This window comes from Pelodiscus sinensis, chromosome 26 (assembly GCF_049634645.1).
Source record: "Pelodiscus sinensis isolate JC-2024 chromosome 26, ASM4963464v1, whole genome shotgun sequence".
Lineage (NCBI taxonomy): Eukaryota > Metazoa > Chordata > Testudines > Trionychidae > Pelodiscus > Pelodiscus sinensis.
The window spans coordinates 532,997-543,677 of NC_134736.1; the positions used below are offsets into that span (position 1 = coordinate 532,997).

Consider the following 10,681-nt stretch of genomic DNA (forward strand, 5'->3'; position numbering starts at 1 on the left):
TGCCACCACGTGCTTCTGCCTCTTATCAGTGGCAGCAGCATGGGGTGACAGGCAGCCAGTCTGCGAGGGGAAGCAGCAGCAAGGAGTGGCAGGGAGCTCCTTGGGAGTGGGGCCAGGGTGCACGGGTTGCCAGCTCCGCCAACTATAGAGCAGTCGACTAACCAATAAGAATTCATGAGGTTACTCGACTATTCAATTAACCGATATTTAACAGCCCTAGTCTAGGCAGGGAGTCCCCCACCTGTGGAAGACCGATCTTATCGCGTTTTCCCTGACCGGCCATTCCTGCTGAAGGCATCTGCCAATGTGTTCTGCAACTCTAGGAGTACTGGGCTTCAAGGTGGATTCTGTGTTTGACACAATAGTGCCATAGCCTCTGCGCCTCCCTGCATAGGTGAGAAGACCTCGCATCCCCTTGTTTGCTTTGTGGTCCTATTGTCCATACACACCGATATGCACCAGCCCTGCATCTGGGCTTGAAATACCTGGCATGCCAGTCTGACCGCTCTGTTTCTTCACACTGATGTGAAGATTCATGTCTGTGGAAGAACATAGTCCTTGCGTCCTGAGATTGCCCAGGTGGGCTCCCCATTCATGTCTGATGGGTCCATCACCAGAGTCAGAGTGGGGGTCAGAGGATGAACTGCACACCCTGTGACAGGTTGTAAAGGTCCATCCACCACTTGAGGGACTCTGTCACCTTCTGGGGAATGGATACTACCATGTCCAAGTTGTGACATGCAGGTATGTAGACCGAGGCGAGCCCCCCCGAGGGGTCTCAGGTATAGAACATCGCACCAAAAAGTGCAAGATCTGTCGAAGTTTTAAACACTGCACTAGAAAGGACAGGCACACACTTTAAAACCTGGGGTGTTAGGCATGCCCAGTGTCCTGAGGGGCTAAATAAACGCTTGGGCACTTGCCCACTGTCCTTTTATTTACTCAAAAATCCTTATAACGAGAAAAAAAGTGAAGACTAGGAAAACGAGAGCTACTGCTAGGGACTAGACAATTGCTAAGCAGGAGCTAGCTACAGTTCCAACGTCACCATGGACGGTAAGGAGGACCCGAGGGAGGGTAGAGTCAGTGGTGTGAATATATAGCTGATATAGTGGTGCCACTCTAGGGGTCTCCACAGCCAACTCTACGGGAGCTGCTAGGGGAAAAGTTTCCAATGTTCATGCATGCGGTGCACATACACCTGAACTGGAATCAACGTGAATAATCACTCAAAGAAGGAATTACTGTTCTCTGTTAGCAATATGGGGCCTCAACGCACAGCCAGCAGAGGGCAACAGAGCCATATACACACCGGTCATTTAAATTGCAGTATCATTCAGTTGGGTTATTAATGGTAACTGTAGTCACTCTGGGCTCGTCTACATTGGTCCCTTTTCCGGAAGGAGCATGTTAATTTCAGAGATCGTAATAGGGAAATCCGCGGGGGATTTAAATATCCCCCGCGGCATTTAAATAAAAATGTCTGCCGCTTTTTTCCGGCTTTTAGAAAAGCCGGAAAAGAGCGTCTACACTGGCCCCGATCCTCTGGAAAAAGCGCCCTTTTCCGGAGGATCTTATTCCTACTTCCGGAAAAGGGGCCAATGTAGACGTAGCCTCCAAGTCCATCAGCATGCTAGGGGTACAGGTTATGTTAAGGCGAGATGTAAGGATGTCAGCTCTGAAGGGTGGGTGCCTTAGCCTGTCCTGAATACCGAGATGAGCTCTTGGGCTCCCAGGGTTCTCACTGGCACAAGAAAAGCAATAGAGCTCACACAGCTGTAACCAAAGGATATTCGCTCCCTGGATACTTTTGACTAAGTTCCTTAAATGGAACTGCTGAGCTGGCATCCCACGCTGCTTTCCCAGCTTGCCACAACTTTGCAAAGTTGGAAGCTTTCAGAACCTGGTGCAAAGCTGGCGAGGCTTGTGTGCGCGGCATTAGCAGATGCAGTTCTGTTCTGCCATCTGCTTCTTACTGACTAGCAAGGCTAGCTGCTGCCTTCTCCATGCACCATTGATCTGTCTGGCAAACACATCAGGCTCAGGACACTGGAGTTTCTAGCCCAGTATTCAGCCAAGATCAGCTGAGGTAAAACATGGGGATGCGACGTGTGAGAGAGTTACATATACATCCCCGGGCCCCATAGATCTTACTCAGCTCTCTGCCTTCTCTTTTCTGCATCCACTTGCCCAGTGTCCCTCCCTCAAGCATCTGCCTGCGTGTTGTCTCTGAGATGGCAGGGCCATGTTCTGTTATTTTGGCCATTCCCTTTGAGTCCCAGAGCTGGGTAGGGTTTGCCCTGCATGGAGGAGGGAAGGGGCTGTGATCTTTGGGATGTCCTTGAATTTTCCCCTCCCCCTGAAGATATCCCATCACCCCTGTTTCCAGTGTGAGCAACCTCAGATTGTCTCAAAGTCTGTCCCAGTGGGATGGGAAAGCTTGACCAGGGTCTGGGCTCTTCATTCCGTGAATGCAGCGTCCCAGAGCCTGCAGAGTTCAGAGCCATAAGAGGGGGGCATGATCTGAAAACTCCGTAGTTCTGATTTCAGGAAGTCTGACTCCAAAGTGTGGGGCACGAGCTCCTTTCTAGGCTGGCTGTGAGCACTACTGAGTTTGTGTAAGCCAGGCAATACTGTGCACTAGGCAAGTGGCTGTGCTGCCCTTCCCAGTACTCACCACTGGGGGACATGCACAGATGCTGCCAATTAATGGCTGTGGTGAGGGTTATTTCTTGGCAGTTGTTCCTTGTGCTGGGGCTGTAACAGCCTGCAAAGAGCTTGCTGCGCTGTGCTGTACCAGCCTGTGTGGCAACAGGATTGGTTGGGCTGGTAAGAGCCACAAGCCCCACGTAGGGCCAGTGATCAACCGAGTCTTGTGATAACATCCATCGAATCCTTGTTATTCCCTGCCTGCACTAGGCTAGCTCTGAGGCCTGGAGAAGCTCTTGCCAGTACAAGCATCAGCACCTACCAGCTGGCCCTCTTAGGGTGTGTCTACCCTGCAGGGCTTAACTTGAAATAAGCTACGTCAGTTGTGTATTTTATTTCAAAATAGCTGATTTCAAAATAGGGAGCATCTAGACAGCACTTACTTTGAAGTAGAACATTCTTCCTCCGACTTCCTTTATCCCTCATACAATGAGGGCAACAGGAGTCTGAGTAAGAAGTCCTCCAGCTTGACAGTATTTTGACACTATTTCGACACTGCCTTCCAGCCTGGGGCCACTAGCACAAAGTAGCTGTGCAGACATCAGAGGTAAGGCTCAGGTGTCTGTGGGGGCTTGAGAGCTCACGCTCCTGATACAGCTGCAACTTCAAAGCACCATCTACACAGCAGTTTTTACAATGCTAGGACAAGTGTGTGGACCCGGGCTGGAGGCTGGCTCCTAGGTGCAGCATTGACATGACCTTACTGTTGCAGTGAGAGAGAGAAGGGCTGATCTCCTGAGCATGTGCTCTGTGGCTCTCCGCGTTCCTCTGTACAGCCTACCACCTGGCTGGTATGGACAGCTGCAATGTTTACATAACAAGTTTCAGATAAGTCTGCAGATGATACCAAGCTGGGAGGGGTTGCAACTGCTTTGCAGGGTGATATGGTCATAATTCAAAATGATCTGGACAGACTGGAGAAACGGTCTGAGGAAAATAGGATGAAGTTTAATAAGGACAAATGCAAAGTGCTCCACTTAAGAAGGAAAAATCAGTTTCACATACACAGAATGGGAAGTGACCATCTAGGATGGAGACCTGCAGAATGGGATCTAGGGGTTATAGTGGACCACAAGCTAAATATGAGTCAACAGTGTGATGCTGTTGCAAAAAAAGGAAACATGATTCTGGGCGGCATTAACATGAGTGGTGTGAGCCAGACACAAGAAGTCATTCTTCCGCTCCGCTCTGCTCTGCACTGATCAGGCCTCAATTGGAGTATTGTATCCAGTTCTGGGCACCGCATTTCGAGAAGGATGTGGCGAAATTGGAGGAGATCCAGAGAAGAGCAACAAGAATGCTGAAAGGTCTAGAGAACATGAGCTATGGGGGAAGACTGAAAGAACTGGACTTGTTTAGTTGAGAAAAGCGATGACTGAGAGGGGACATGCTAGTGGTTTTCAAGTACCTAAAAGAGTGTTACAAGGATGAGGGAGAAAAATTGCTCTCCTTGGCCTCTGAGGATAGGACAAGAAGCAATGGGCTTAAACTGCAGCAAGGGAGGTTTAGGTTGGACATTGGGAAAAACTTCCTGTCAGGGTGGTTAAACACTGGAATAAATTGCCTGCGGGGATTGTGGAATCTCCATCTCTGAAGCTTTTTAAGAGCAGGTTGAACAGACGTGTCAAGGATGGTCTAGACGGTGCTGGGTCCCGCTGTGGGGGCAGGGGACTGGACTCCAAGACCTGTCAAGGTCCCTTCTAGTTCTAGTGCTCTATGATTCCATGGCAATGAGGTGCTCGGGGAGAATACTGAGCAGGTGTCAGATCTGAGAGCAGAGTCCCCTCTGCTATGGGTAGATTAGATCACTGGGCTGGTCTTGCATGCTCACTGCGGTGCTGTCTCCCTCCATGCTGCAGCCAGACTTGGTGATTATAGCCACCGATGGGGACATCTGTCTTTGATTGACCTTCCTGCCCTGATGGGCCCCTGGCAGACTCTCCCCATGGATCCAGCAGTGAGAACCAACTGGGGCCAGGTTTAAACCAGGGAATCTCTGCGTAGACGCTGATTTCCATGGAGAGGGCTGTTGGCCCTGTGCTCTCTGCAGCTGGGGGAGGTGGTGCATAAGCACTGAGTTAACTCTTCTTCTCCCCTTCATTAGGTATCACAGGAAACCAGTCAAATCAACTGCACTTGAATTCAGTGGGGCCTGCATCCTCACAGAGCCCCATGGGGATGAACTTGCCTGGCCAGCAGCCTCTCTCCCACGAGCCCCCCACTTCCATGATGTCCTCGCCGAATCCCCTGGGCTCCAACATTCCAATGCATCCTGGTGCACAGGCCACAGGCGTGCCTCCCCCTACTCCCATGATGCTGCCTCCGGGGCCCCAAGACTCCATGAATCAGCCCTGTGGGCCTGTGCCCAACAATTCTCAGATGATCCCTTCCAACCAGCTGGTGTTCCCGCGCATGCAGCAGCCCCACAATGCCATGCAGTCTCCAGCTGCGGGTATGCCCATGACCCCAGGAGGTGGAGGAGGGGCTGGGATACCGCAGCATTACCCGCCTGGGATGCCCTTGCCACCAGAGGATCTTCCCTCCCAGCAACCTGGTCAGATGCCCCCACAGCAGCACATGATGGGCAAGAATATCCCTCCACGGATTGGAGATCCCTACCCCCCTGTGCTTCCGGGTGTGGCTTCGGTGCTGAATGACCCTGAGCTTAGTGAAGTCATCCGACCCACACCCACAGGCATCCCTGAGTTTGATCTCTCCAGGATCATCCCCTCAGAGAAGCCAAGCAGCACCTTGCAGTATTTCCCCAAAAGTGACAGCCAAGCATCGAAATCACAGCCTTCCAACCTCCACCTCATGAACCTGCAGAACATGATGGCTGAGCAGCCCCCCGCTCGGCCAGGCATGACTGCCCCCAGCCTTCCAGGCCAGCAGGGCGTGCAGCGGGGACTCAACATACCTATATGCCATCCTGGACAAGTGTCCATGCTGGGCAGGACAGGGATGCCACCGCAGCAAGCCATGATGGGCAACAGCATGCACCAGAGCATGATGTCTCCCCAGCAGAGCCTGATGGCCCAGCAGAATTTCATGCTGATGCAGGCTAAGCAGAGAAGCATGTCTGTGTCAGGGGAAATGTATGCCCAGACGGGACATATGATGTCACCTCAGGGCTCCCTCATGGGGCCCCCACCTCAGCAGAACCTTATGGTCACGCACCAGATGAGGCAGAGGAGTGTTTCACTGGACAGCCAAATGAGCTACATCTCTGGGCCCGGGAACATGGCAAACCTGCCTTTCTAATCATGCCCTGAGGGGCAGGGGCTGATTGTAGAAACCTTTTTTAAACCTTTATTTGGGTTAGGGTTGGGAGGCTGGGGCCTATGGGGGTATGGAGGGAGATGTTTTTCATATTGAATTTGCCTCTATACGGAAAAACAGATGTGCAGTAAAATTGATGTGACTCCTTTTTTGGGGGCAGGGAAGGGGTATTATTTTTGAAACCCAAGTGGTGACCGGGGGCTTCCAAACCCTACGGCAGTTTGTAAAATCTTCCTTTATTTTTTCCTTGTAGTGTGGGTTTTCTTTGTTTGTTTTAAACAACAACCAAAATGTACAAGAAGATTTTGAATGAGTTGTAAATAGGGCTGAGAGAGACAGAAACTTGTGCTGGTTTAAAATTGTTCTGTAATTTCTGTGTTTTAATAGAAGCCTCAATTATTCATTTTAAACTACAACAAAACTTAAACAAATGTAGTAGGGTTTAAACTCTTGCAAAGGAGGTCCCAGGGCAGCCTCTTTCATGCATTGGAACAGTTTGTGTGCAGGGATGTATGGGTTTGAACAGAGCCCTGGGTACGTGTCTTAGGTCCTGATTCTGCAGTCAGACCCTGTGGGCCTGTACAGGGATACACCCAGTCACGGGGATCCACCTGCAGGACTGGAGCTGCTGACATCTCTAAAACAGTGTTGGTTGGGGGAGTCATTGGTCGTGGGGATTGACAGCAGTTTCTATCTGTCTCTGTTACATGGCAAAGCTATTAGCAGCATGAGAAATGAGAGTGCCCTTGAGGTCTGATCCCATTCTGCAAGTAACAAGTAATTGGACCACAAGGTCTCCCTGCTCCCCTCTCCACCCCCAGGTGCTCTGTGTGAATGCTCAGGAATGGTGAGAACAGAATGAACGCTGAGATGTCTATCTGGCTGATTCCATCCTGTGCTTCCTGGGTATGTTGTGCAGAGGACAGGAGGGAACTTAACACACACACACACACACACACACACGTATGCACTCTCTGCAGAGCATCCCATACCCCTTATTGGCTCTGCTCCTGTTTATCTCCTGTGTGAGTGCAGACATCTTGCCCTGCTGCACTATAGTCCTTGCCTTCTTTACACTCCTTTGCCTTCTGCGTGTGCACATTTCTGTGGGAGAGCTGGCCTCATGTACAAAACCCTGCATTTTAGGGTAGAGATGCTCCAAGCATTTTCTGAGTCTTGGAATCCCAGATCTCCCTCAAGAGAAACCGCATAGGCAGCTTGCCAGGAGATGTAAAGTTATCTGTACCCTGAACCACCACAGCCATTGGCCTTAGAATCTCTCCTCCACTGGCCAGTCCATGTTACTCATGGGAGCATCTGGGACGTCTTTTCCACCACCACATTAGGCTACTTAAAGCATGCACTGCAAGCACAAGGGGTTTGGGATTTTTTGGGGGGGAAGAGGGACTGTGTCTGGCTCTTTCTGCCTGAGTGATTAAAAGCTGGAGTGTGTAGACCTCCCACCTTTCCCTCCAACACTCAGCCTTGCTGAGAAATGTCCTGACTTGTTGAATCTCCATTCTGTCCACACTATCCCCACGTCAGTAAGAGCCTGCAAGTTGCAATATGCATGAGCTGTGTAGAACAGCAAGAGGGCTTGCAGAGGCAGTGGGAGCAATGGCTTTCTTGGTAACAGAAAGGTAAAGTGAGGGTGACATTATTTATCCCATGTTAGATTGCATGTTATTTTGGAAGGAGCAAGGTCTACAGTCCAACTAAACTGAATACAAAAGGGAAATTCTGGTACTTTGCAGGGCTGTTGGCCCTCCTGGAGCACTTTTTGTTTGGTCGTCAGAGCAACCAACTGGGATGCCATAATCAACCTTCACTGTCCTATCAGTCCTCGTGATGTCTAAATCTGGGGGCCAATAGTGCTGAGTGGTGCCTTTTTTGCTTGCGGTACCATCTCCCAAACAGGTCTAGTTCATCAGCGATATGGTGGGAGGCTTTCAGGGATGAAGGGTAGCCATCCCTTGTTAGGCCTCAGCAGAGCATTTGCTCTGTCACCCTCTGCTGTGAGCTGGGTCTAGTCTTGTCTTGTGTTTTATTGCTTGATTTGTTAGCTTGCGTTTTGTGTGCTGAATTCCACCCAGTTATGGTTAAGCCCCCGTGTTTCTAACTACGATATGTCAGTGTTTTTTCTTGCACCAATCAAAGGAAAATAACAGGAAACCGTGTCTTTCCAATGCAATTTTAAGCAATCATGCCCAGAATTAGCTTTCATGTCCAGGTAACAGCAACTGACCCCTTTCTCTGTCATCTCATGGAGAAACTTCCCCAGTCATTTTGTAACATTATATAAATATAAATATATATATATATATATAAAAATATAAATATATAAATACAATATGTGAAGACATCTTATTGGTTTTTATTTTGAAACAATTTTTAGGCTTGTTTTTTGGGTATCTGTGCTGCCTGTAATGTATTGACCTGTTTTATAGGTGCCTTTTTATTAAAAAGAGACATTTCAAAACAAGATCCTTGGAGCCTATCTTCACTGACTTGAGTTTCTTCAACATTAGCTAGCATGGCTCATTGTTCTTATAGGATCACATCAAATCACATATAGTCGACAGTTGCTGATTGGTTGAGCCTGGTGAAGACCTGGCTTGGACACATGCATTTCTGCTGTTTTTTTTCTCCAAATCATGTTTGAGACACAAGGAGTTGTCACCGTGTGAAGGGCTGAGATGTTGTTACTCCCTAGATTACCCTAACCACAGATCAAATCTGAATTTTTAACTCCAGTCTTCCCAATGATATCCACCGCTTGAGTTAATCACCTCTGATTGACAGTGTCCTGCTGAACTGGGCCTCTAACTGACACTTGCTGTTTTGGGGGTAGTTCATCCTCTCTCTCGGGTTGGAAAGTTGCCAGGAGGCAGCAAGAGCTCATTGCTTCCCTGTCCTGCTGTCAGCCCAGCTCATGTATGGTTTCCCACAAGAAACCACACATGTCTAAACTCTGTTCTGTCAACAGCCGAGAGCCATGGATGCTCCTGAGCCAGTCTCTCTGATGCTCTTGCTGGGTAGAAGCAGTAAAGAAAAGGAGCAGTGTTGGCTTTATTCTCTGGCTGCTCCACTGGAACTAATCTTCACTCTCTGATTGCCAACGACTTGGTGTATGTGTGAGTTCTCTCCATGTGTTGTCTCAGCTCGGTGCAGACAGTGCAGCTGACCTTGATAGTATTACACAGCAAGACCACAGACTCTTCAATGGCAAAGGCACTCAGCCAGGCTTATTGCCCTCAAGACACTATCCTAGTGCCCCACAGACTCTATAGGTACACTAAACACGAGTGTCCAGGGGCAAGAACTCAGCTCAGTCAGCAGCAGGACTTGCTGCTGCTCCCTTGACTGAACAAAGAGGTCCCATGTATGATCTCTATGTATTGAGATATGTTATGTACTATGCTTCTGGATACTTGGCTAAGACCATAGGAGTTGTTGGTTCAAAGCCTCTTTCTGTTGCTGAAATGGGAATTGATTTATACTCTGTAAATCGCTTATGTGCCAGATTGGGACATAGTTTGATGTGAGAGCTCCCTTGGTCTTTCCTGTTGAAGCCAGTCGCTTACCACTAAATAATAATTGGGTGCAGCTCAGGCTAGCACAGTGGGTTTAGTACATTTTTCAAAATGGCTGAGTTGTTGGGCCAAATCCTGTTTTGTGCTGGTTGAGATGGGATTTGAAGCAGGCTCTTTTATCCCTCAAGTGAAGGGCCCACCTGCTGGATAGGGAGGTATTGTGACATGGGCCTCCCTCACTCTTTTCTATTGAAGCTGGTTCACTTGAACTACAAAAGATAGTAGTTTAATTGAGGAGGGCAACCAAAATGATTTGGGGGTTGGCACACATGACCTAGGAGGAGAGGCTGAGGGATTTGAGCTTGTTTAGTCTGAAGAAGAGAAGTGAGGGGGGATTTGGGTTCCAAAGAGGATGGAGAGAGGCTGTTCTCAGTAGTGACAGATGGCAGAACAAAGAGCAATCAGTTACAGTGGGGGAGGTCTAGGTTGGGTATTAGGAAAAACTATTTCCTTAGGAGGTTGGGGAAGCGCTGGGATGGGTTCCCTAGGGAGGTGGAATCTCCATCCCTAGAGGTGTTTAAGTTCTGGCTTGACAAAGCCCTGGCTGGGATGATTTACTTGGGGTTGGTCCTACTTTGGGTAGGGAGTTGGACTCAATGACTCCTGAGGTCTCTTCCAGCTCTAGGATTCTATGATAAGATCTGGGCCACAGGCTGCCTCCAGGGCTCTGGTTGGTGTGGTTATAGCACTTCCTGGGGCTGAGAGTGATGCTGGTTTATTTCCTGCTTTGCCCCAGTGGAGGGGAATCTGGTGCTTGAAGTGCAGGCCCTTGTAAATAGACCATACAAAGTAGCTCTTGCTGGTTTAATTAATGAATAATTGGGGGCCATGCAAAAGCCTTCAATTACTCCTTTGTCCCTGTGGGTAGTCCATCAGGCAGTGGCAGAGCCCGGGATCACTGCAGTTCTGCTTTTTAAATGCAGTAAGAGCAGCAGTGGGGATAGCTCTCGGGGCTGGTGTGAGCCAGGACTGAGCAGTCCCAGCCTGTGCCAGCTCCAGGACCACTGTGGATCTGCCTCCCCTTCCATTCCCAAACTGTGAACCACGGAGACGGTGCTGGGGTGTGTGGTGCAGTGGGGGGCTGTCTGCTCTGTGACCTA

General features: G+C 49.4%; 1 protein-coding gene across 3 annotated transcripts in view; it reads left to right on the forward strand.

The window, feature by feature from the left end:
* BCL9L (BCL9 like) overlaps positions 1 to 8,470 on the forward strand; it is a 92,010-nt gene extending 83,540 nt beyond the window's left edge. For all 3 annotated transcript variants that reach the window (XM_006120928.4, XM_075909572.1, XM_075909571.1), the window contains exon 8: positions 4,814 to 8,470. In XM_006120928.4, coding sequence (XP_006120990.2) covers positions 4,814 to 5,970 — 1,157 coding nt within the window. In that variant the 3' untranslated portion in view covers positions 5,971 to 8,470. The remainder of the gene's footprint in view (positions 1 to 4,813) is intronic.
* Positions 8,471 to 10,681: the final 2,211 nt, after the last annotated feature.